The 26983-nt window shown below is 38.9% G+C and overlaps 1 protein-coding gene across 1 annotated transcript; it reads right to left on the minus strand.

Annotated features, from left to right (window-relative positions):
- Positions 1-2116: 2116 nt before the first annotated feature.
- Positions 2117-24167, minus strand: TECPR1 (tectonin beta-propeller repeat containing 1). The gene is made up of 24 exons (XM_009699693.1): positions 23937-24167; positions 22037-22219; positions 21407-21529; positions 20602-20727; positions 18903-19077; positions 18706-18806; positions 17118-17219; positions 16580-16725; positions 15184-15710; positions 14191-14336; positions 13071-13226; positions 12391-12540; positions 11581-11738; positions 10161-10288; positions 9777-9879; positions 8992-9088; positions 8514-8593; positions 8134-8190; positions 6425-6599; positions 5134-5269; positions 4693-4785; positions 3884-3990; positions 3290-3409; positions 2117-2314 (listed from the first exon to the last, which is right to left on the minus strand). Exons 1-24 carry the CDS (start codon positions 24165-24167, stop codon positions 2117-2119), a joined length of 3618 nt encoding a protein of 1205 aa, XP_009697995.1.
- Between the last annotated feature and the right edge of the window lie 2816 nt (positions 24168-26983).

Below are 26983 nucleotides of genomic sequence, written 5' to 3' on the forward strand. Positions count from 1 at the left end.
GTGAAGGTTACCCCTTCTCTGAACCTGGCCATCCTCGGTGACTAGTCAGGCACAGGACATACACGTTTTAATGGAATGACAACTGCTGGTTCCACAATGGTACTTTGCTACAAAGTGCTGCTTTCTTGAACATGTCAAAAGGGGTTTCGTAAGAAGCAGTTTTTTTCTGATAAATTACTTTTATTTTTCAAAATTCTTTCAATTTAAACTCACTTTTCCTTATTTTAACTAGCCGTAACAATGACATTTTTAAATTAAATAATTTTCTAAATAATAGTTTCAGAAGGCAAATATTTAGTACTCAAACAACTTATAATTTATCTTTTGTTCACTTAAACCCAGCTTTTTACAGTAAAGTAAGTGAAACTTGGCAATGCAGGGAAAAACACAAAGGTACATTATAAAGCTTATTATATGAAACCAGTTTGATTGTTGGATATGTAAACACCGACTATTAAAAGAAAAAATGGTTTTGGTACGATGCAGAGAAAATACAATCCTAATAATTCTCTAAAAATACATGTAATAAAATTATTTATTTGGACAAGATACTGTGCAAGTTATGCAAAACCTATTATGGTAATTAATGCAAACATGTTATTTATAGTACTTCCACAACATATGTATAAACCGTAAGTCTATAATCACATACTGGAAAGATCAACCTTTTTTTTTTAAACAGTAAAGCATCTTGAATCTTTGTTCACATTTGGACTTGGAAACAGTGCTTTCCTTGGCATTAAAATACCAAACATACTATTTAAATACGTGCAAACATAAATTTTACTTCTACAAATACAGTACTGAGACCACACCACACCCCTTATCATATAAAAATAACTTCATATACAGTCACATACAGAGAAGAAAAGTGATTGTAAACTGCTGCCAGGGGAAAAACATGGTGCCTTCCTGAAGCTATTGGGAGAGAAGGCTTTTTCAGCACTTCCCAAGGAATGGATTTAAAATAAAAATTTCACATCACAGTCAAATTATGATAAGACAGACAGGGAAAAAAAAGCTTTTTTTGAGAACAAAAAGTGGTTTCATGTTGGAAGAAGGGATGCATTAATCACTTACTCTAAACAAAGAACAGAGCTTTATTCTGAACCCATGTTAGTATACGTTGGCAAACTATTAGCGAAGCTGTTCTGCATTCGTACCACTGTGAAGTCAGATTCTTACTCAAGACCTTCTCTTGTCTTTTACACTGTGAAAGCATAATTTGCAATGATCTGGAACACAGCCTAACTCCTCAAGTGTCTGGTGCCCTCCAACCTCAATAGGTAGGCATCTGTATACCTCAGTTATCATGGTTCCAGTTAAGATGGAGACAAAACATGATTTACCACTGTTTGGACTGATAATTTAGCATGAGACTTTGTCACTCTTAGACTGAATAGGACTATGCTCTCTACATAGTCTTGCTGAAACCAGTGGTTCCACTTCTTGATTATTAAGTATTACTCACTGTGAGCAAAGACAGCAAAAATTGGCCCTTACTGGTAACTGCACGTTAAGCTGAGTTGTATAGAAATTAATTTTACTGATGGGAGCAAGAATAGCATGACCGAAATACATGCTTATATAAGCAGGACTCACATGAGCAAAGTTATGGGCATGTATAAATGCTTGTACAATCAGGACCAGTTATGTTTGCAGTGTGTATCACTGAAACTGTCTGTAATTAATTTAAATTAATATGACATCTCATGTCTGCTCAAATATGAATCTAAAGAGTACTGTGCAAGGTACGTGAATGAGAGAAATGTAGGGAAGGGAACTATACTATTGATAAAAAGAAGTAAATGTAGTCATCATCTGCAAAGATACTCACATTTGTATGGTTGTATAGCAGCTATGGTAAAGGGTCAGGAATACATTGTGGTTAAAAACCTTGCCTGCTTTGACAAAACTATTAGCTCTATCAAGTCACATTTTATGTGTGATGTAGTAGAACAAACCAGTATTTAAAATACCCCATTGCAAATTCCAGTTCAGTAAAATGTATTAGTAACACAAAAAGGTCATGTTTTTCTCTCCAGGCAATAGACATTTAGTTTGTTTTCAAATTTTACTAACTACTGCTTGTTTGCAACATGTAGATGTCAACAACTTAACAATTAACAGCATTTCTGTCCAATTCTTGACTTTCACTGACCATCAGAGGGGTTTTAGAGTGTTCTGTTTTCCCTTTACTCTCCTCATCTTCTAAATCCTTTGATGCTGCAGTGTTTTCCTCAGAAGTGTCATGCGTAGCCACCCTAGATGCTTCAGTTGCATTTCCTCTGACTGTAATGTGCTCCCATCCACCCTGTAAAAGATTGATAAAGAAATATAAAAGGAGAAACATCACCCTGCAATTGCAACATCTGATGTGATGCTTTACGTACACTACTAGTTTTATACTATTTTTTCATGAGGAAAATAATCCTGCTCTGGGCTGAATCAGAAAAAAGGCTCCTTGTAAAAAAAAACCAAAACACAACATAGCTGTATAGGTAGTAAGCTTAAGGATTATTTTTATATCAGGGAATTGAGATTAGTAGGGTCAGGTGTTCATAACAGAGCCACTGCAGGTTTTCCACCAACTTAAAAGGGGCCAAAACCTTGAAACAGCCTTTCTCAAAACACTGAGGGTAATACAGGGAACAACAACAAGAAACAATCACGTGCAGACTCAGAAGGAATCTATTTTTTAAAAACAGTACTTACTTTACTGATTTTTCCATTATAACTTTCTATTTAAAATGAACACTTATCAAATGCAAATAAATGATTTCCTAGCTATGATTGTATAACCCATTATCTTAACTTAAAGAAGGAACCTAAATCTGAAGAACAAAGGTTGTAGAATCATAGAATCGTTTAGGTTGGAAAAGACCTTTAAGACCATCACTCCAACTATAAACCTAGCACTGCCAAGGCCACCACTAAACCATGTCCCTAAGCACCACATCTACATGTCTTTTAAATACCTCCAGGGATGGTGACTCCACCACTTCCTTTGGCAGTCTGTTCTAATGTTTGACAGCCCTTTCAGTGAAGAAATTCTTCCTGATAAACAATCTAAACCTCCCTGGGTGCAACTGGAGGCCATTTCCTCTTGTCCTATTGCTTGTTACTTGGGGGAAGGGACCCACACCCACGGTGCAGGTCAGTTTCCTGCTGGTATAGGCAAGCTTTGGAAAGCTTGCCAGCTGAAGCAGGATGGCACCTTCCTTTCTAAGCATGCCCCCGGGTGTTTGGATATCCAACTTTTAGGCACTATTATGCTCCCGGCACTTACCCCAATACCATAATCCCATGAGAGGCCTTTAGGTTCCATTGGCTGAACACCAGTCCGATGGCAGACAGTCCCACAGCTCAAACTATGACTTCCTTGCACTTTGTCAGCTATCACCCAGACCTCAAGAAAGCAAAGAAAGGCAATAAAATCTGCTCTTCGTGCTGCTCTTCCCAGACATGAAAACTGTAAGTCTGTTTGACCACTTTCAGAAATTAGTCTTGATCTTGAATAGGCCAGAAGTGCTCTAATTGAGTCAGAGGGACACCCAAACAAGCAACTAGATACCAGCGTTATAATTAAAAGTTATAATTGCAAGATAGTAAGACTTGGCAGGAAAGAGATTAAATATATAAAATAGCCTCTTTAAAAAAAAAGAAAAAAATTTAACGAGGCTTTTTACAGCAAAGGGCTGGCTGTATCATTATTTCATTGGCATGGTTTTTGCCTTGCTATCAGGATTACAGCATTTAGACAATCACCTTGTGGAATAAAGTTAAGCAAAAATAATTTTGAAGAACATTTAATTTAATTACAAAAGTATGTTGAGCGTATTTTTTAATAAACTAACGAGATACCAGGAAGCTTAATACACACCTGGTCCAGGGGCCCTACAGACATTTTACGGATATTATTTGAAACATGATCCCAAGTAGATCCTTGAGGGTAGCTTGGTGTGATACCTTGCCGGTACCAAAGATTGCCTATAAAATAAATAGTCCTGGTTACAGCTCAGGATGTCTGCTTTGTATAAAGTGCTAGTAAACAACATAACAGTTGTTCTGTAGTTAAAACTTTCTGTGTTCTGTGGAAATGCATTATGGTTTAATGAATGTGTTACAGTGAAGGACAACAAAGTTCCTACTTTGGAATTTGTATTTCTATAGTTATTCTTTATAACTTTTCTGGAAACTGGCAAATACTTTGTTTTGTAAAATTTCTTGGGAAAAATGTTCATATAAAGAATGTTTATGCACTAGAGAAGTGAAACAAATGAGATTAAGATCTTTGAGGGAGACTGGTGTTAAAGGCTTGTTTCTTTTACAAAAGGATCCTTCATTATTTAACTTGCAATGATTTGCAACAGGAAGGTCGTTGTCTTTGGTTTTGTGTGTTCTAGGGTTTCAGACAAATCCTTCCATGCAATTCTTTTTGAGATTCATCTCTCTCTTCCCCCTACCCCAAAGTAATAGCATAGATGCTGGATTGTTGCTATCTAGGGCATTACCAGATATAAAGAAACTCCAAGTCTTCAAAACCAGTAATTAAGTGGGCTGCCTACTCCATCTCTTTGGATATGAAATACTACTCCTCTTGGAGCAACAGTAATCTGTCTGCAGAAGCTCTGACTTAGCATCTTCTTTTAAATAATTAATTTTAAATAAATAATTTTTTAAAATCCTTACCATTTTTATCCAACACAAACACAGACGTTCGTCCTACTGAGACTTGTTTTAGCTTTTGTTTTTGAGGTGAAGGAATATGGTACCAACAGTCACCTGAAAGTCAGGAATACTTGAGTAAAACACTGAGAAAACAGAATTATGTATGAGAAGTTTTGGAATTGTCTGCAGTTGAAATACATAGCTGTGCAAGAAAGCTGTGAATGAATTACACAACATATTTTTACTAGGTTCTTTTCAGAAACAAACACTTTACATCACGCAAGTGAAGAGCAAATTAACTGCCATAATTAACATGAGTATGGTATTATTCATATGCAGTGTTTTGCACAGCTATTGGAAAGGACTCTGCTAAACAGATTGGTCTTTTTCAGACATGGCTGTGTAGTCAAGCTTACACAATGTATAAGATGACAACTCTACTAATAAAGTACAAGTACTTACCTGCAGGTTTTTTTGGAGACACTGAACCCCGATAAAAGGCAGAACCATCTCTAGCAATAGCCCACACTTGGTAAAATGCTCCAATTGAGATGGAAATGAAGGGCTGATCTGTTCCCACGTGCAGCCAGGATGCTCCCTAACAAATCACGGAAGATGAATTGTGAAGCAATAGTTAAAAACTCCATGACAAAATATCGTTGATTATTGCCAAATGGGAAAAAAGCTAGATAGTAAAAAAGATTCTGAAGAACAATTCTTACATATCTTTACAACTGAACAGAAACAAGGTCCTTGATCCTCAAAGATATTTGGATATATAACTCTTTGAAAATAGCTATGTTGGACTATAACAGGGCCTTTTCTGTTGAAATCACTGGAACCTAGGCACCTACATGTCTCTGAATAGCTGGGCTAGAGACTTTTTTTTTTTAATAATCCCTTGGTTTTTATTACACAGAACAGTGGTCTCACAAAAATGAACTGATATGGGGCTTCAGGTTCCAGACACAGTATTCCAGTTCTTGCTGTTGCAGTGCCTTACAGATCTGTGCTATTGTAACTAATTGAACAGGAAGAAAACCAAAATAATTCCTATAAATTTTCAACTTCTTGCAGTTCTTCTCCAACTTCTACTAAAGTATAGTTAGATTTTTTTTTCCCCTGTTGTAAATAGGGCTTAAAATCACTGCATATCAACGTGAATTTGGTGTTTCAGCATGTGTCTATTAATAGGAAATAAGTATTCCTATTGAAGTTATTGGGACTATTCGTTCCTTTCTGCATAATTTACTGGATATTCATTCCTTATTTCTGTTCCAGTCCATTAAAAAAGTCAAATCTGTACATTAGTCCAGGCCCAGAAAAGTCAATGGACAAACTCCTACTGGCATAAACAGGCATTAGATTGGGACCATACTTGGAGAAATTCTGTCCCTCAGCAATTCATTTAAATGGGATACCCACATTATCAACAGTGTAAAAAACAACAAAAAAGAGGAACTAAGCTCTCAGTGCAGAAAGTGGAAGTAAAGTGCTTCACAAGGAGATATACAGGGGCTGAGAGAGGCTCCTGGCACAAGCTAAGGTAGATTATGCAAGAGAAGCGCTATTGTAAGAAATGTGGGCAGCAAACTGTGTTACAGTTGATGGACAAGGACTTTCAAATCTGGGACATAAAAGAGTAAAAGTAACAAGGTGCTTTGAGAGAGGGCACTGCGTGATTGTGTGTCTGTCCTTGCATAATTACATCAAATACATCAATAAGGCAGTAAAAATAAACAGGGAGCCTTACAGCTGGGTTTTGCTGTGTCACTCCAAGCCTGCAGAGCACGTCTCCTTTGTCACTGATTGCCCACACTGCTACTGCTTCTTCATCATCTGCACCTGAACTGGGAATTATGGAGATGTCCCATAGGGTAACAGGAGGCACTTCCAGCCATGGCCCGTTGGTGACTATCTTACATTTTCTGAAGCAAAAAAAACTCAAACGCGTCAGAAGTACGTACTTTCTATAACTAAATTTGTTTCCCAGTCCATTGTTGACTTCAGTGCACGCAATCCTGAAGTTTTTTCATTAAGTAGGTACAATAAGTGTTAGTATTTTTAATTTGAAAGGGGGTTTACAACAATCATGTTTAGTGTCAGGTTTTGAATTTTGACATATTACTGATTTCTCAAAGCTGCTGTTTTTTTTAAAAAAAGTTACTTTATAAAACCAAGGCCACCCAAGTCTGCAGCTTGTGCTACACTGCTCCCTAGCTCTCTAAAACTCACTGGGCAACAGCTGGATAATGAGTATTTGACCCCAAACTGAGAATCCCATTGCAAAGAGAACTCCACACCTGGTTTGTTCCTTCCTCTGTCCTGGTTCAGGTAATTGCTTTACAAGTAGTTTTTTAGTGGAGCCTGATAGAAAGTTATGTAGCAACCTGAGGTAGGCAGAGATAAGGCAGCTCTAAATTAAAGAGCTGGAGGTAGATAATTCTGGGAATTTGTCGATTTTTTGTGTGGAAACTGCAAGGAAATAGTGCTATCTGTTAGGTAAACTATGTTAGATTCTATCATCCCAACAGCAATTTCTGTGTATGAAGAATATCCTAAAAAACTCAGGACATTCCTCTTATCTCCAGTTCTGAAAAACTGCATCCAGCCCTGAGCTGTTCCCTATTTGTTTAAATTTTCAATTGATAGTTAAAACCAGAGGAAATGTTTAGGCATGAGGGTATTTCTTAAGTTGCTTCCTTTATTTTAAGTCACCATTTTGATTGATTGGATGTTGTTTGTTTTGTTGCACATCCTCAACAACAACAGTTTGATGCTTCACGACCTTACTTCAGACGTTTTTGTAGGAGAGCCAAAATACTAGCCTTGTAGTCTCAATAACAAACAGAACAATGTGTAACTCCAAGTTTACAGCAATTTGTTAGCACAGCTGTTAGATACTCTAGTACAGAAAGCATAGAAAAGCTGGAAAAACAGTGAATGCACAGACTTTCCCTGCTTAATACAATAGACTAGAATATAGTGGCAGTTTGCTGTTTTCCAGGTTCCACCTGAATATGGTGTACTGTGACTTAAATGGGGTTGGGATTACCTGCTGCCTAGTATGCAGTATGTGGAATTCACATGTTAAAACTATTCATATAAAAGACATACTACCAGTTGTTACAAGTGACCTGGTATGTATTAATATACCTAGACTCTACTATTTCTTAATCATTTACCGTAAGGAAAATCAGATACAGAGAATAACTAGCTGACTTTTATCTATGGATCCCACAAAATCAACGAGGGTATCTACCTGTAAAGGCTTAAAATTAAAGCCATAATGCTAAAGATCAGCATCTTTTCTATTGGAGATGGGTTATTTACTGCAGGTTTTCTTCACTATTGCCTTTGTTGATTGAGTGATAAGACTCTTGCCCCTCATAACTAAAGGAGACTTTAAGGCAACAGTTAGCATTCAAGTTAAAAACAGTTATTTATATCTTAGTTCCTCACCTTGCCCAGCGCCTCCGTCGAACAAAGTCTTTCATTGTCTTGTGACCATGGTAGGACCTACCAAAACAGATTTAAATAGGTATCCATGAGGATGTCAGAGGATCTCCAATGTCAGTGCTCGCCTGAGAGCACTGGCTATATATCTGCTTACAAGACATGCCTGCTGACTTTACAGTGCTTGAAACTATAGTTTGCTAAGCACACCTTGCTGCCCTACCTCCCCGGCAAATTTCAGGGTTAGTATCCCAAAGGGAGAAATCAAGGCACACTTGTCCCTGTTAAAGCACAGTTAATGTGCAAAATAGCAAACAAGAAGAAATGAGGACTTAAGTATGGCATCTGCCTGCTAGGATTTTAGGTAGAAGAAGGTATCTCCTTACGCTGGAAAGTCTGCTGCATACTGCCAGCCTTCTCGATCAGTTCCGCCTGAAGTATTAAAATCAATATACCAATCAGATACCTGTTGTCAAAAGGAGACAATAACAAGCACAATTAACACAATGTATAATAAAAATAACCTCTTCTGCTGTTTCCCTTCTGCCTTTTGGAGTGCAATGATTTTGTAGAAACCTTCTAATACTTGCAATATAAATTCACACAGAGGTTCCCAAGTCTTTTTAATTCAGTTGAAAAGAAAAGGATTGGAACAGAAGTCTGAGTCCCACTAAACAAAAAGCCCACTCAATGCTTAACATTCTTTTCACTACAGAAGATTATTGCTATTGTATAAATGGGGAAACCAAGGTTAAATATTATGATAAATCCAGGAAGAAAATCTGGGTCACTTGAGCCCAAGTCTTGTATCCTACTTGCTAAGCCTTGCCTTCTTAGTAAAAAGATTTTAAAGACAAAATTTACCCAAGACCACTGAGGAGAAGGAGGCTTGGTATTGATTTTTGTACATTCCTGCAGGCCAGATGCATCGCTCCACATGTATCTGTCCGTGGGCAGACCTCTGTGGTTAAACAGTGTAGAAGGAATGCAAGGTCATTTACAATAGAGAATTTAAAAGTTGAGGGAAGAAAAGCCTATTTGTAGCACTTTCTACTTTCATACACGAATCAGTTTTCCATCATTAATCTCCGTATTTAGAAATATCATGTGAATGAGGAGGATAGTGGGAAAGAATCTGTACAATTGCTTCCAGTTACACCAAACCTGAGGACCATATAAACTTTTCTCTGTAGAGTGATATTCCTCAATACCATTTCAAATTGAAAGGTGAATCCTGAGTTTCTCTGGCATAGACACCCACATATGTGAATGCTTTTTCAATACTTCTTTTCAAATACGCTATTCAAGGATCCAACGTATTTAGCACGATATGTACATGAATATATAGATCCTAACATGAACTTTGCTGTATGGCCTTAATAATGAAAGAAGTTGCAAGTAGGCACACTTTGTGCACTCACAAAGCACAAATCTAATGTTTTGCTACAAATGCATTTTGAATGGATAATTACAGATCTAGAAAGTTGAAAAACACTGCTCCTTCCATCTCAGGTTAACAATAAATGTTGGAGGAGACTGAAGATAGAATAACTGTAATAACTATTTTGAAAAGCTAGAACAAACTCTTGTTTCATTTGACAGTAGTAAAAAATTACAGTACATTAAATACAATAAATTGAGTGAATAACCTGCTGCTATATCCAGTGACTGGGTTCCACCGTTGGTTCTCATAGATGTAAACACACTTCACATCTGACTGTGTATAAATGTTATCAGCACTACTGGCCAGTCCTGTAAGAAATAAATGATCTGGATTATAGTAAAGCTAAACCTTACATTTTAAATTCCAATAGCCACAGTAATATTGCTGATTATCCTATTTCTCACTCTTAAGCTGAAAATATAAATATAAAACTGCAATACCAATTCCTTCCTAATGTGTGGCCTGTTCATTGTATAACTCTACATGTTAGTTAGGCTCAAGGAAGGACAGCTGAAATAGCTTGAACAGCTGACCCAGTCAGGAAGATGAGTAAGAAGTGTGCCCACTGCACTAGACCAATTGTCCATACCTTGAATGAATCCACCTCCGTATCCACCTGTATAAACCCAAGCTGTGTGATCATATCCTATGCCCCACACTATTCCTCGGTTATTGCACTCTATCAATCGAAGATGACCTCCAACTTGACGCCAAAACCTGCCAGAAAAAGGACAACATTTTACATTCACTCTACACCACATCCATCAGAAATGTACGCTTTCCCCTCCCACAACTCAACAATCTCAAGGACATGCAACTTTAAATGCTCATCTGTTCAACCTCTGCGCAATCTGTAAGTGAAGGCAGTTGCCAGTTGAAAGCATTTCCCTCTGAACAACTACTGAAAAGTTAGCTGTAAGGAACCTGTCTGCCTCCACTTGGAATTCTCAGGCTTTGAAGTATTTGACTTTCCTTTTATTTTATGGCTTGCATTTTTTACTTTTTTTTCTTTTTTAAACACTAGTTAGGATGATCTTGCTAGAATATTTATGTCTTAGTGCCCATCAACTGCCTCAGCTTTAACTTCATCCTCATTTTTTTCAAATCTAGGAATTGCCTTTATCTAACAAGAAAACAAATGGTTTGTATATTTGCTATGGAGCTTGATAAAAACAAGGGCTTTAATTCTTCCTATTCTCCTAATCTTTGCAGGTTAATCCTTTTCTGGGGCTTTACGTAGCCAGTTGGCCATGGTACTTTTCTGGGGAAGAGTAGGGAAAATAAAGATAGTGCAGAGGAGATTTTAGTTATCAGAATGGCAGGAGATCATCTAGGTCATGGATCCCCCAAACTAAGACGCAAGAGCGCATCAGCTTTGTGATTTGCCGATGCTGAAGGTGCTCTACCCTGAAGGAAAAGGACTAAAGGATTTCTTGGATATTATTCAAAGACACTTTGTCCAAGTAACTTGCAACTGGGGGTATTTTTTAAGTTGAAGATTGGCCTTTAACCTGCCAGTTCTGAGGCTGTTATTTTTTTACTTGAAGAGTTTGCAGTACTATACTGTGATAATTTTAATAGAAATGGTAAAGAAGCTGCTCCTGGACTGTAGTGACTATGGAGGGCTGAGAATTTCAGATTTCCTGACTCAGATAAAACTGAAAGCTCAAATTATACAATTACAGTGATTAGGTTTACTTTCAGTCTAAGCTATCTCTTAATTTAAATAATTATGTCATTAAAGATGCAATCACAAAAAAATAGGATCTCAACGAAAAAGGCTCTTGAAATTGCATGAATAGCTCCAGCATCTAAGAATTAAAATACAATTTGGTGAATTTCTTCAGATGTACTTATGAATATGAAGGCAGCCATTAACCTTGTCACTGACAGACATCTGCAGTGTACTATACTCTCCAACAGCCCATCAAAGCCACTGACTTGACATGAAAGACAGTCTTTGCTGGATGGCATCTCTTGCAGAAAGAACAGCTTCTGAAACCTCTTACATTTGATCACAGGGCATCAGGTGTGGTCCATCCTCCAGTTCAGGACTTGGCTCACTAACAAAGATGTCTCCTTTACAAGTAACTGACCAAATGGCATGGTGAGAAGGAGGGCCTTGAATCCGTCTGCTTTCACAACAGGACATGTTCAGCAAAGACAGCTACAAAACAAGAAGCAGAGAACCAAAAGCTTCCATTTACAGTGAGAAAAAAAATTTCCATAGATGCTTCAGTATTACAAAATGAAGTTTTACTGTTGCAGGTTCTTGCAATCAGCAAAGTGAATTAGCAGCTTTTTCTCAAAGGCACTGGAATTCAGTGTTTTAGAAATTATTAACACTGTCACTGGAACCAATGTCGTTTGCAATATCTGATCATTATGATGTATCTTTCAGGTTTCGATTGCTTCAGTGTATATATGCCTGCCTGCCTATACATAAGACTTGCTACAACAGTGATAACAGTTGGATAACAACTGGATAACAGTTCTTCTACCAATGCAGAAGAACAGACTAACTGAATTAAACTCCTCACTCATTTGTAGCCTAATCTATATCTGGAGATAGGAGGGGAAGGAAAAACAATATTGGTTTTACTGTGGCTAACTGCAGCATCAGAAAACGTGCAAACTCCAGAGCAGATAGGAAGCCTCAGGTGCCTCTAAATAAGTTTGAACAGACTTTTTAAATACCTAAATTGTAAAATAGGTAAGTTGCCTAGATACTGTAAAATGCAATGCTGAGATTTCAGAGACTAGCTTTTATGTTTTATTTCAGTTATTGCCAACCTGAAATGAAAAATTCACAAAATTACCCAGTCATGCATTTCTTGCTCTGTTGTGGCTGCTAGGCGGATTGGCCATCGCTGCTTCGTCCTTTCAGGTGTATACAGTGCGAAGGAATGTTTGGCTTCATTCAGAACTTCCACTATAATCGTGACTTCATTGAGGAACACATGGATATACTAAGGCAAGAGAAAAAAAAAATTTTGCAACTAAGGACAACTCAGATATATTGTCCCCAGTGCCAGTATTTTTGCACTTCAAGACTATGAACAAGGTATTCCTGCCAAGGATAGCAAAGAATCAGTTCTTGGTGCAGAAGGAATGGGGCTCAATTTCCAGTCCTGCACTACCTCTGATTCATATTGCCCATATGCGTTAACTCTATTTATGAAGGCCCTGGACAGCCAAGCTTGGGTCTTTCTTCACAATCAAGAACATTTTGAACTTCCAAAAGAACTCCTAATTGGTGCAAAGCTGATGGTTTAAGCAATGTGGATGGTTGATGACTGGGTATTTCTGACTTAATGTCAACACAGCTACAGCTTAGAAAAGCTTGCAATTTGCTAGTACCCTGGTCTACATTTCAATTGGTTCCCAAAACTTAGAGCAATAGTGTGCCATAATTTGCCTGCCGTAAGAAAACTGTTCTCCCTTCGAAGATTTTCCTTTTCCAAATGCAACTCTCTCAAGGGTCTCAAGCTGAACACACCTTTTTCTCTTCATGATACATGTAATAGATGAACAGGATGCTGTCGCGCATTCCATCGCTCCCAGTGAACTGCTCAAGTGCAACTCGAACATCCATCCATTTATGAGGCTTCCAGTTCCTCCACCATTGCAAGGTCCCAGTTTTAACCCAAACAGACTGCAATGCAAACACAAATTTACCAGAGTCAGGAAACTGCATGAATCTTCTTTTTTCTCCCAAATACTATTTTTTGTGACCACAAGAAATCTCTGCTGCAAGTTAGTCTGTATCATATCAGTTAATTCTGACACAGAGTATACCAGAGTCTTCAGGAAGCTGAAGACAAAATTAAAACTGACAAAACTGGATAGAAAGGCACTGAAACAGCATGTGTACATCAGTATTAACATTTTACCTCTGCAAGAATGCAATAGCACACAGATACTAATTGACTGTAGTGTGCTCCTTGTTATAATACAATTTATGTTCAGACTTTAAAGGCTTTTGACATAATCTTTTTAAACATGATTAAATCCCTGGACTCCAACTGTTTTTAATGAAATGAATTCCAGATGTTGTTTGGCCATTAGCAATAAAGGGACCAAAAATGTGAATGAATCCGAAAAGAGCCAAGGAGTCATAACAAAGGGAACATCAAACAAAAGTGCTGCTATTTAAGTGCTGCTATTGACATTTGCATCATTGCTTTGTTTATGCAAGTTGCATTAATCCCTTAATGGCTGCAGAGAGGGAAAGTTCACCTACTTGAGTCACTGTTTCAATTAAGAAACCTCATCTTGTGGTGGAATAATTCATACAACGTTCCATTGTTGCAAACGTTTCTTTGTGGATTTGAGGTTTCAGTGTACTCAAATAATGCTGACTAATGCTTCATTTGCTCCTATATAGAACTATCAGCTAATATTTTTAGATAAAGATTGCTGCTTCATGTTCGGTAAGTTGCCAGTTTCCCACAGGGAGCTCAGACAGTGATGACTCAGGAAAGTTGTCATAGACAGAAATAAGGACAAGAATATAAAGCTGGCAGCAAGTTCAGATCAGTACATCAGAAATGTATTATTAACGTCCAGTATTGATAGATGTGTTTAGTAGACACGAGTTAAGTGTCTTCATTGCTTACCTGTTCAATAGCCTGTTCGTAGTGCCTAAAATTCTCCAGTTCCCGCTTTGTCCTTTCACTGAGCTGCTGAAAAATCTGCTTTCGCCACGCTGCTGTCTGTGCTGGAGTGATAGACAGAGACAGAGATTGCACAGAGGATGACAAACCTAGAACAGAACCCAAACCAATAAACTCCAGTGAGCTTTGAATACAGTTCTGTGAAAGGTAGAATGCGATGCTGCTTTGAACACCGGACTGAATCAACCCAGTCTAACATAATTTTTCTAATTATTATACTTTCGAATCCATGTATTACAGCCAAACTTTGTAAATGATGCATAGAAATGGGATCACTAGATGATTATATAGAATCTTTCAAAGCTATAACCTTTATTGGGTATTTTGTCACTGAACCACAAGATAATTAGGTAATACAATGCATTAAGAGTTATACTGTTATCAAATACTGGGATGCCACAGTTCATGGTTTATTTTGAAACTATCATTATATTCCACTGTCTTTGAAGAATCTTAATTCCAGCCTCATCCAGTGATCACCTGGGCTCCCATTCACAATGCCTCTGAGTAATTTCCCTCTCTTGCCTTTGTCTCAGTGGGAATAGTAGGAGCGAGGCAGTTATTTGTGGCATCTGCATCTCTCAAGAGAGCCCTTTTCACTACTTTCAGTTACTATTTAGGGATATTATGGGTTTTGCCTGAAGCTGCCGTTTCAATGCAGTTAAAAATGAGATGCAGGTCCAGCACAGATTATTGTACAAAATTCTTACAGAAACTCAGAGAAGGTATCACCTTTGCATTTATATATCTCAATCCCAAAGTGCTTTACAGCTAACTACATGCAGTACTATCCTCAGACACGGAGTGTATTAACAAACTGCACTAAGAGTAAACCGGTTATCAGAAGTTTTCAAAAAATCTAAACCAACATTTTCCTTAAAGAGCCTATTGAAATGTGATTGGGAATTAGGGTCTGTTGTGGCGACTGGATAGTACCTGACTGAACAGTGAACCATTTCAATGGGCTGTGCAAATCTACAAGACAGCCTCCCCCAGACACCCAGGCCCACAGTGGGTGCTCATCGGCTCCATACTGTTCTTCAGCTCCCACCGAGAACATGCCAAGGGAAGACAGGCTGGATGTTTCTGCAAAGGTGCTGACGGAGAGGACTGGATGCTTTTGGGCCTCCTTCAAGTCAATGTTTGTCCACTGCAGTTCTGCAGAAGCATTTGGGTTTGTAGAAGATTTACGCATTTCAAGATTAGCTTTCTCAGTATTAGTCAAAGCAACAGTGGCTTCTCCTTGATCAGAGTCCAGAGGATCCACAGTCAAATCTGCACCTATTTCTGCTGTCTGGTTGCCCATGCCATTACCACTGCTGTTGGCTGCAGCTCCCATCATGGGAGTGTTGGCAATGTTCATGGGTCCACTTGGAAGCTCTGTATCAGAGGAAGTATCTGCATCACCCTGAACGATCGCATTCATTTGGTTCTGAGTATCATCCGTAAAGAAACAGCCAGCACTGAGGGACAAATAGATAATTAATTAACTATCATTCAAAGCATTATAAATTAGCACAGGCTTTAGACCACAGACATACAGAAACTGACCTAGCGTTTCTGCTTTAGGAGAGAAACAGCAAATTTATTTTTTAAAGGTCAAAGTCTGTCATCAGAGGAAAGAGTCTAACGCAAATCTGGCAGACCAGTCTAGTAAATCTGACACATAGGAAGGTATTTCATTGATCTTTTCAAACAATCGGTGCTTTAGCTGCCTACAACTCTCAGGAAAATACTGAAGCAACGTCACATTTTCTGGATATGAAATAATGAATAGGATTTTTTTAAAGCCCACTATTAACTTTATGATTTTTGTCTTATCTAGAGAGGGCTTCTACTCAGAGCACACTCTGACTCAAACAAGTAGCTTCTGCAGCACTCTCAGCTTCATTGGCACATCTTGCACAGCCAAGAGGCCAGCAGTCAGTGGGAGGTTACAGATTTAATCTCTCTAGGAAAGGAAACGTACAGTGACACTCAGGAGGAGGATAATTCTTAAGTAGAGTTGACACTCCTTCATGATACTCCACAGGTAACGTTTCCTCTTATTAGAGGCTAGTTCCAGATAGTGATAGTAAAGCCCAGAGAAACATGCTTTACTGAAAGCATGCAGTGAATTCTAAAGTGGGAGCTTCAGTTTCTACTCCCAGTGCAACAACTGCTGCTTATTGTTAATTTTAATGGCAAAAAACACAAATGCTTTTCGGCATACATAATGATTAGAGATGCTTTCCCCACTCCTCCCTGTCTGTACCATTTGAGTGTAAAGAAATATCTCCTAGCACTGAAACTCTTGGTGTACAAAGTCTCAAGCAGGTATTTTACTAAGTACCTGAGCAGACTTGTTGAGCTCCCAGTCTGAGATCTGTCACTCTCTCGGCCAGATACAATTGCCTTCCATGTCTTCCCACTGAGCTCACTTGGTGTGACACCTTGGCGAAAATAAATTGCTCTGTCATCGCAGCCGATTCCCCAGACCTAGGGAAGGAAAGGGCTTGGTGAAGGAAATGGCATGGAATACAGGTAGATACCAGATACAAAGAAGGTTCTGTGGTGGAAAATTCAGCACAAAAATCTGCTGGGGACAGTATTTTCCTTTTGTGTTCTTCCTTAATGCTGATACTGTAGATGCACTATAAAATTCTGTACCATCAAGAGAAAACTGCACCTGAATGTGCCATACAAGAGACATGCTGACTGTTATCTTCTGGTGAACAATTCAGCCGGGCATTCCTTCATAGCAGTTCAAGCACACGGACCTCCTGTTCAGCTGTCCATATTGGCACTGCTGACAGTCCTCCCCATGTGTGACTACTGCCTGTACAAAGGGGAACATAAATACCCTCACAGCTGGCATACAGCTGTCTTACCTGGTTATTTAAGCCTACAGTTACCATCATCATTTCTCCAACCATTTCAATCCAGCTTGTCCCACAAGGATTATGTGAGTTCACTCCTCTTCTAAACCACACCTACAACAACAACAGCAGAAAGTCTAAATTTTGCTCCTTCTGCATTAGCAGGCAGGCAGCTGGAATTTAGTTCTAGTGGATTAGTCTTAATCCCTAATACTGACTTGCTGCATTGCCTTAAGAAGTCACTTACCTCCTTGGCTTTTTTTTTCCTTTATCAGGTAAAGATAAAATAATTCTCTTAATACTACCCAGACTGCATGTCCTTGTGACCAACTACAGCCAGAACAGCCCACACAGAGACTTTTTGTTAATGACTTTCTGTGACAGAGTTAAGTTTCCATGCCATTGGAAAAATACGTTCTATTACATGTCAGCTGTAGGCTATTTTTGGTCACTCTGAATAGGCTTCTAAGTAGCATTCTTGTGTTCAAACCCTATGAGGAGGGCTGAGGGAGGGAACTGTCAGAGGGATCTTTTCAGTGGTACAGTTCTTTAAATTGTCTCCCCTTACATTAGTTTTTACCAATCTGAAGTGTCTGTGGTCTGGGTACCTGGAAAAATTTCCATCAGTATTTAGCATATAGTCATATTGTGGCAAGCAGCTACTTTAGAAGTTGTTGGTTGAATCACATAACAGACAGTGTACTTGACTATCTTGTGGCAGATCTGAAGAAAAACATGCTAGCTTATCTACAGTTATTATAGTGGTTTTATTTGGCAGATGGAGCAGGCTGGACACAGTCTGTTACCATGGCTCAGCTGACAAGTAGTAACTCATTAAACCAGAGTAACTCAATTACTTAAAACTGCTATACATGCACAGAATTCATCTGTGGTTTTGAATTCAATGTGAAGGGATTTGATTGCAACCAGCACAAGAGCACTTGAGTACATTCTTCAAGACCTCAAGACTTTCAAGACTCCCTGTGAGGAGCAGGGTGTTGGACATGATGATCCTTATGGGTCCCTTCCAACTTGAGATATTCTATGATTCTATGTTAAAACCCCAGTAAGAAAGTAATAACATATACACATAACAGGTATGTCACTTAATAAATAAAAAAAAATATATTAAAAGGCTGATGAAGAGGGAATAATTACAGTAGGAGGATAAAAAATAGGATCATATAGAAAAGCGTAAATGAAAATATTCCTCATGCTGCTTTTGATGTAACCTTCAGACCATGTGGAAACAAGACTGAGCAGGTAGGAGTCCCTTCAGTTGCGATGCTTAATATCCCTTAGAAGTAGGCCCCTTATTACATCCCCACCAACATCACCACCCACTTATCACATCTGTCTGACTTGGGCTTAGGAAATTCCTTCCAAGAGAAAAGCAGAAAGTCTTCCTGAAATTAAATGCAACTATGTATATCCCAAATCACAGAGCATTCCCATACACCAAGGGGAACCAGAATTCCCCAAACCATAGCGACAGTGAGTTCAAATCACCAATGTTTCCTATGAAAGTTACATGCCTATTTGAGAAAAGCAGACAAAAAGGGAAGAAAAAAACCCAGAACCAGAGCATGACACCTCTTACTTTTCTATCCTTTGTAACACACCACACCACATCAACACCCACAGAGATGTGCATAATCCCATTTTCAGAGCTTGGAGACTCCACAATACTCCAGGAAATTCCTGCAAGAAACAAAATCCAGAAGACATTGTAGGTTAGTTTCATATTCAACACTATACAAATCAAAGGGGTTTCCAGCTAAATTTAACAAACTTTACCTTGAGGGTTATTCCTGTCAATTCCTTCTCTCACAATAGCTTGCCCTTCCCAAAGAGTTGCCCAAAGGAGGTCATATGGTCCACAGCTGATCTGGACAACTTCACCAGGAGTGGTGATTAAGGACCACATGGAACCTTCTGGATTGTCATGGCAGACGTTTTCTCTGTACCATACCTAGACAAGTTTAAAAAAAACCCAAACAACCAATCTTAGAAAAATATCACTACAACAATGAAACCATTGAGATAAGCGGGAAGACAAACTGGAAAGAACAGTCCTCCTTTAACAACAGGATTTTTTTAATGCAGTGTATGTACTCTGACCTTTAAAGGTATTTTTGTTGATTATGTAGTTGAAGCTATTTCCTTATGTACTAAGGGAGGACGCTTTTCTACAGACTAGCTTTTATCATGGAAGCGAATCTGGATTGGGTACATTAACCTATTGCTACAAGTTCTGTGTGTATTTCAACATTCAAAAAACATTTCAGTGTATTTCAGGGCATGTTACATAAACCAAGAGTGAACAAATATATGACACAAAAAGGTTACTGTTAGATAATAGCCCGACCTCACTTTCACTAAACACAGCTTGCCACAATATGGGTAAAAAATTCCATTCTGTGTGCAGCCTTCAGTGACATCCAGTCCATTTGCTAGTCTTGGTCCTGCTGTCTGTTCACTTTTTGATAGATCACAGTCAAAATAGGAAGGTCAAACACAGAAAGCACCCTGCAATAGTTGTATGAGTGCTCCAAAACATGACTGCTGAGTGCTAAATCCTCCTTTTTAGAAATACTTTATTTCTCTAGGGACTTTTACTTGGGAAATGAAAGCATTTTACAATGTCAGTCAGGTAAGCCTGTAGAGTGGGATGCTTGTCACTTATTACTGGGTCGGCATAGGGAATTTTGTTCTAAACAATTTAACCAAGATTGCTTGCCTCTCCAGGCAGTGCCAAGCGTGACTGAAATCTCAGGCTATCTGTTAAAATTATTACGTTCTTCCTTATGAGCCCACAAGTTAGAAATTGTCTAGAGACAAAGGAGTGTCAGATACATGCTGTAAGGATGAAGGAAGGAAAGCAAGAATCAAATCTTTACAGCACTGAGCAAAAGTGGAGAGACGTTATGGTAGGCCTAAAAACAACAACAACAAAAAAAGGAAAGATGTATAGTTTTCAATAGAAAATAGATTGAAAACATTCCAGAGCTGGATTCCACATTGCCAAGTCAGGAGGTTACCATTTTCTGATCAGTAAGTCTTAGAAAACCATTTTGTAAACTCTTTCTTGAGTCATTCCTGACTCTTCACCACGGAGACATGGCACAATGCTTTGCAAAAATCTTTATTGGGTTTTAAGGCTCCTTCTCTTTGTTACCGGGGCCACAGTCTCTATTCTGGGCATTTCTCAGGATAAAAGATATTACTCAGCCCAAGGTTTTTAAGATTCACCTGTTTATAGAGGTTTAAGGCTTCCATAAAACAGCAATGCTATGAGATACTAAACCTTTCCATTTACAACACAAGTTCTTACATAACGTCGTCCCAAAGCAGCTTTTACATCCTCTGCCAGATGCCCAAACAGCGTATTTCCTTACCAACATAAGACAATAACAAACCTGCCTTGCTTTAACAGCATTTACCTCCTTTTTTTGGTAGTAATTTATATTAGAAAACTTAGGGAACATGCACATACCCTTCCTTGTAAAGAAATGGCCCATACAGATAAACGGCCAAGAGGTTCATCGGTGATTTCCCATCCTCCAATGGAGATGTCATTGAAAGGGTCTGGCAACTGATCTGGATCATCATGTGATATGATCTGAAGCAGAGAGAAGGAAGATTGAGAAGAGGAGACACTGCAAATAGATAGGTGATTTGGCTGGTGGCCTAACTTGTTTCTTGCAGATTGGTTTATGTATCACTTACTAAAGTGGCTGAGCATGGACATTCTTCCTCTCATTGAAGACTGCTATATGCAGAGAGAGGGCAACCGCTGCTGAAGCAGCATGAAGAAGTCTGTGTTTCATCCCCTAACTAAGGGAAATTTTTACTCACAGAACAGTTCATACAGTTGTTTTTTGAATTGGAAAGCTGGAACATCACAAGTGACAATTTTTGGACATTCTTAGAATGGAACGGTAATTATTAAAGAACACTTATTCATACAGGTAAAGGACATAGCTGGTGAATGATGCTAGACAGGTGCCACCTTGAAAGAAAGTGCTTTGTCAAACAACCAGAGGAAGTTTGAAAATTGGTTTGAAATTTGAAAAGAAGCTAAGCATCTATGTCCCACTGCATTACCATGAAATTTGGCACCTTATTACCACAGCTTTCTATGAAAAATCCCAGCCTTCCATTTATGCTTGCAAGAATTACGAGTTGGAAGTCAAGGAACACAGGTCCAGCCTACAGAACAGTGATAAAACATGAATTTGCCTGCACTTATAATTATTTCAGAAAATCAGTTTATTTAATATTTAAAAGATAGCCAGAACCTTTGCCCAAACATCCCGTGATTTGTATCTCCTGTATCTGATCCACCTCCTTCGTCTGACGCAAGAATTCCATTTCTTATCCTTCGTGTAGGTGCTGGGGAAGTCTATGGCATAAGTCCAGCCCTGCAAACAGAGGTTTTCTTGTATGAAAATCAGGACCAAGGGAAATCTTGAAATCGTAACTTGGAGCAATTCCACACAAGAGTCACTCCTACAACTACAGTACAAGTTACTGTCCATGTCTCAACAGCCCTGATTAACAGATCAGCTAATTCCATGAATGATTTATGAACCATATCCGAATTCCTCTGCATGATATATACAGAACTAACAAGACACAGTAAAGCATTTTACTTTCTTCACAGCAAAGATATTAAGGAGCAATGGCATCCAGCTGCCAGCATTTCGTGGCCTGATCAAAAGGGAAAAGCTCCTATAGACTTCAAAAGCCTTCAAACAAGATCCTTCCTCGTGTTGTATTATAGTTGAGCTATTTCTCAGAAAGAAGTAGCTATGGGAAGTTAAGTGCCTTTTATTTTTACAGACCTTTTACACTTCTATAAAAGTTACTTTTATTTTACAGGCTTAAGGATTCCCAGAATAGATCTCTTTTTGGTATTGTTCACCTACCCCTTTCTCTGTTGGTTCCCCTCCAATATTTTCATCCACATACCAGTCAGACTCCCACTCCCAGTGTGGTGAAGGCAGTGTGAAACTATCAAGCTGCTGATGTTTTAGCCCGCTCACATCACTCCACTGCCAGCGGTCACTGGGCAATAATTTCTCACAAAAGCCACCAACTGGATTCCAGCGCTGCCAGAAATAATAAATAAAATATCTTATTTCAGATCACATGATCTCATTGGACATCTACAGGGAATCATAAATGATACATTTCTTATTTTCTGCAGTAGAAGAGGAATAAATTCCTGGTGTGAATGAGAAAGTGTTCACACTCTAAGCTCCTACCTAACATAGTCTTTGGAGGAAGCTTTTTTTAAGTATCAAAGAAGGACTGACTTCAGAGGTAGTCCCAACCAAGTCATTTTCAGCTACATAAACAGGAACATCTGATGATATATTTTACTACTAACAGTGCTTTTTTCTTTGGTGATGTATGGCACCATGATACTGCATCATTAGGATAATGCTGTATAGATGGCCTTGGGATCTCTAATCTACTCCCCGTGAGAAAGATGATGATTATCTTGCCTGCACTAGAAAAATAACATAGCTTCTGTGCCAGAAACTATGTCAAGATAACTAGACCAGTAAATCTTCCCTGTATCTTATGTTATACCAAGAGGGTTCTTTTTCCAAATCTGGCTTTAATCAGTTACAGAACAAATAACTTTCTAGGGTTTTTGCCAATGCAGGTGTGATTTTTCTTTTTTCCCCCCCACTCTTACCTACTACAGAAATAGTGGCAAAATTTGTCATGTAGCATTGTCTTACATTTTAGGGCACATGGAAGATGAGTGGTTCAAAATCCTTCTGTAACTTTTATGCAAAATATTATTTACTTTTAATAGGTATCTGGCTAAATTGCTTGGCACATTATCTGTAAACAATTTGAGTTTAATTTTGGTGGTGTTAGCTCTTGCAGAATATTTTCTTTTGTGCTTTCTAGTATTTTGTTTTCCATTTTTTCACAGCCTAGAACAAACAAAATGAAAGTTTTAAAATAAAAAATAAAATAATATTTTAAATTTTGCATTTTTAAAGAACATGTTTACATAACAAAATGAAGATTCTTACATGGCTGGAAAGTTGTATCAATGTTAAATAATGTATAAAATTAATTTGTTGCATTTTTACCCATACAGGTAAATTAATGTCTTTTCCTAACTTATATGTATCCCATTGCCTGTTAGAAATCAGAGAAATGTGCTCGAGAAAATCCTTCAGTTTTCTCTCTCAAATAACTTTTAGTTAACTTAAAAACAAAATAGATAAATTTCCTTTAAAATACTATTTTAAAGACATTCTTTTGAAGTACATCACATAGGAAGAATCATCTTAATGCTTCTATGCAAAAAAGCTGGAAACATTGTACTTTAATGGAGAGTTATGCCTTTATTAGAGAAGTCTTTGACACACTAAAAAATAGCATTTTCTTAAGAATAATATATATTTCTGATAATGTATCTTTGTTGCCTGGAAGGTACACTGGACGTTTTCTTAAGAGGATTGTGTATTTGTCACTAAGGAAAGGAAAACATCAGGTGAAAAGGGTGAACGTTCCAGTCTCAAATGGCTTGCATAAAACAGGCTGTAGTACACACTGGCGTTGCTTTTGGTAAGAGCAGGGAAGTACAACCTTCCTTTGGGAATTAAAATATTAAAAGAATAACTGGCTATTGGGCGCATATATACTCTTCAGAAACATCAGGTAAAAAAGGGAAACAAATAAAACCGAACAATCTTCCTGTGAGAAAAACAAGCAGAGAGAGCTGATGTACAGATTTGCTGTCATTCCTTTCTGACAAATATGTAGCAGTGTGATAGAGGTACCTGTAACGTATCGTACCTGATTCTCATAGGTTTCTTCCTGGTATCTAATAGGAACATCACCCGAGAACACATAGGTGTATACTTGATGATCACAGGCTATTCCCCAGCAGCACTGTTTGACAGCAGAGACCCGTTTGAATTCCAGCTGTGTGTCCTTACAGAGCTCCCAGTACTGGCCAACAGTTGACAGAGTATAAACCCTGCCAAAAATGTCAACAGCCCACAAAATGGAACTGGGCATGGCCATGTCTGAAAGGCAAAAAGGGGGTATTAATGGAAATGGCAGTTTTAAAAAATGGATCTTGAACCTACTGTAGATAAGTCCTGCTCTAAGCCATCATCAATCAAATTAAATAAAGATGTAAAGAATGATCTTTTAAAAGAGCCCATGCAAAGCTGGCAGCCCGATCTCTTTCAGTCAGAGCTGTGCAGTTACACATCTTAGATGGCTCTGAAAAGCCATGTGAAAGACCTTGCTACCAGCACACCATTGTCCATCCTGCAAGAGCGCACAGCATTAATAGGACAGCTTTGGCAGGCTGGGGACAGAAGTCAACACTGAACTGAGATGAAATAGCACAGACCATTTTATAGCAGAAGGCTTCACTCTCAAGAGCTGGTAATGCTGGTGGTACTACACACACTGCTCATCTCAGTTCCACAAAGCCATGACATCTTAGGATATCTCCTCCTCAGCCTCTTCTGGGTGTATGCCAACATAGCTACACAGGTACAAAGGAAAAGATGTGAAGGGGAGCTTCTCCATAAGCACTTAGGTAGTTTTAATCCGTGGACATATTACCTACTGCTCCCAGGAAACCCCTTTCCAAAGCATTCTGGTGACCACTTTGGGATCTGATCTTTATTTAATACACATAGGTGTGATATTTGTTTAAGTATACAGAGAGTGTGGTTTGACAGCAGAGACCTGGCTGAGTTCCATTTTGTCACTTAATAACCTAGTATTTTCTGGGCACTGCAGCCCTACCCTTCATGGAGGGGTCAGCATTTTGTGTGAGGTAGGTGTACGCCAGTCCTTTTAGAAGTCAAGAAAGGCCAGCATATTTCTGTCACTTGGCCTTCTGGGTGCCATTAAACTGAAAAAATTTCAGTTGTTTGTATGTCTGACAGTCAGAACTACTGATGAGTAATTTGAACTTTGCCTCCAGTTCTATTAACTATGCAGTGGGGGGCCAGGAGGGGAAAGGTAGAAAAGAGGACTGGGATCCAACACAACAAAAGAAGGAGGAATCCTTGCTTGGAGTCAGCATGGAACAGTGCTTCTTCATTGTCAAATGGCAACTGTGCTTTCAACACAAGAGCCTAAGGAGACTTGCCTGCCTGCTTTCTGAGTGATAATAAGTGGTGGTACAGAGGGACCAACTTGTGAGGTGTATTTGAATGGTGGAGGTGAAACTGCAGAGAATGTGGAAACAGCTAGGCCAGCGTCAAAGAAGAGCACAGTAAATTCATGTGGGATCCAAGGGAGGATGTTTCAGAATTCTTTGATTCCTAGAACTGCTGCTGATAAATACCTAAAAACCTGGATCCACCAGGTGAATAACGGGTAACAGTGAGAAGCAAAATTATAGAAGCAGAGAACAAGCAAGGCCAGGGAAAGGTCATGAGCAAAATTCTCGTATTAGTTGTGGCAGCATAGCTATGATGAATCCTCTAGTTTTGACTTTTTTTCCCCCTTTGTTGCTGGGAGTATGAAGGCATGTTTTGCTGCCTTTTTCTGCTCTTGGACTAGCCATTTATCTTCTTCATATCCTGCCTTTCTATGTTAGTAAAAATATGATAGTACAGAAGCACATACTATGGAAAAAATTGAATGGAACAAAGTGAAGATGAGGTGAAAATTATAATGTATGTACCACTGGGAAAATAAAGGCCATGCAAATAAGCCTTTCAGTATTAGTACTTAAAATTCTGCAAAACAGTCTTTATAACAGAGGAAAATACTATGCATTTAATCTTAAGCAACCAGAATGGCAGCAAGTCTGGAGTAAAGGAAGCATTATAGATAATGTAATGAAGATACCTACCTAACCAGATAAAGAAAAGTGGTGCTCGGGTGTGTTAAAGGTGGGCAAATATACAAATGAAGGCCTGTACCTGGAATGACAGTCCAGGCAGGCAGAAAAGTATCTGGAACAGTTCAGAAAAAGGTAGTGAAGATTCCAAAGATTACGAAGTTAGGAAAAATATAGATGGGACAGAATTAAAACAATCCAGGCAGATGCAACTGGATTAAAATACTCCAGGCAGCCAAGATAGGTGAGAGTTTCTGTATATTATTTCTTCTGAACTTTTTAGACAGTGTCATGGGAAAATCCCAAATGTATTTGGGATTATAAACTACTAAGACTTCAATTTAGGCCCCTTTGCACCAGTTCTGCTGTAGAAGATGAAGACAGATGCTGCTTGATTTTGAAGGATGCTCGGTGTTTGTGGCTCACCTGCATTTCAGTGAATGCAGAAGTTGCCTAGTATTCTCAGGGGACCAGAAAAAAAATCAGATCGACACCTGCTAAATTCTTCCCCATCCCTCAGCTCACCCAGGTAATTTCTGATAGAACTAAAACTACTTCAATGAAGACGGTATGTTGTTAATTAAAATGGCCAGCTGCCTGGCATAACAGTGCTACAGAACTCAAGAAAAATATCCCAGCTCCTTGCATGTTATAAAAATAACGAGGTTCCCCACGGGAGAGGGGACGTGGCCCTGCCCTCAGACGGTGCTGGTGGCAGGATCTCATGTAGGTGCCCGGGGGGATGAACCACCACAGGACTTCATGTGCTCCAAGATAAAATGCGCACAGACAAGCTTTCCTCTCTTTCAAATGAACACACCTGGCAAGCTTATCCAATACTGCTATAAAGCCATGTGCGCACTGCTTTATATCCGCGGGGATCTCAAAGCGCTTTACGAACTTAACAAGGGGTAAATAATACCGGGAACAGCCCGAGGGGCAGGCAGCGGAGGGCGCACGCTGCTTTCTCAGGCGGGCATTACGGCCAGATCGGCGTAAGAGCCCTGCGGGGCCGGGGCGCTGCCTG

This window comes from Cariama cristata, unplaced genomic scaffold (assembly GCF_000690535.1).
Source record: "Cariama cristata isolate BGI_N322 unplaced genomic scaffold, ASM69053v1 scaffold27784, whole genome shotgun sequence".
NCBI classification, from domain to species: Eukaryota; Metazoa; Chordata; class Aves; order Cariamiformes; family Cariamidae; genus Cariama; species Cariama cristata.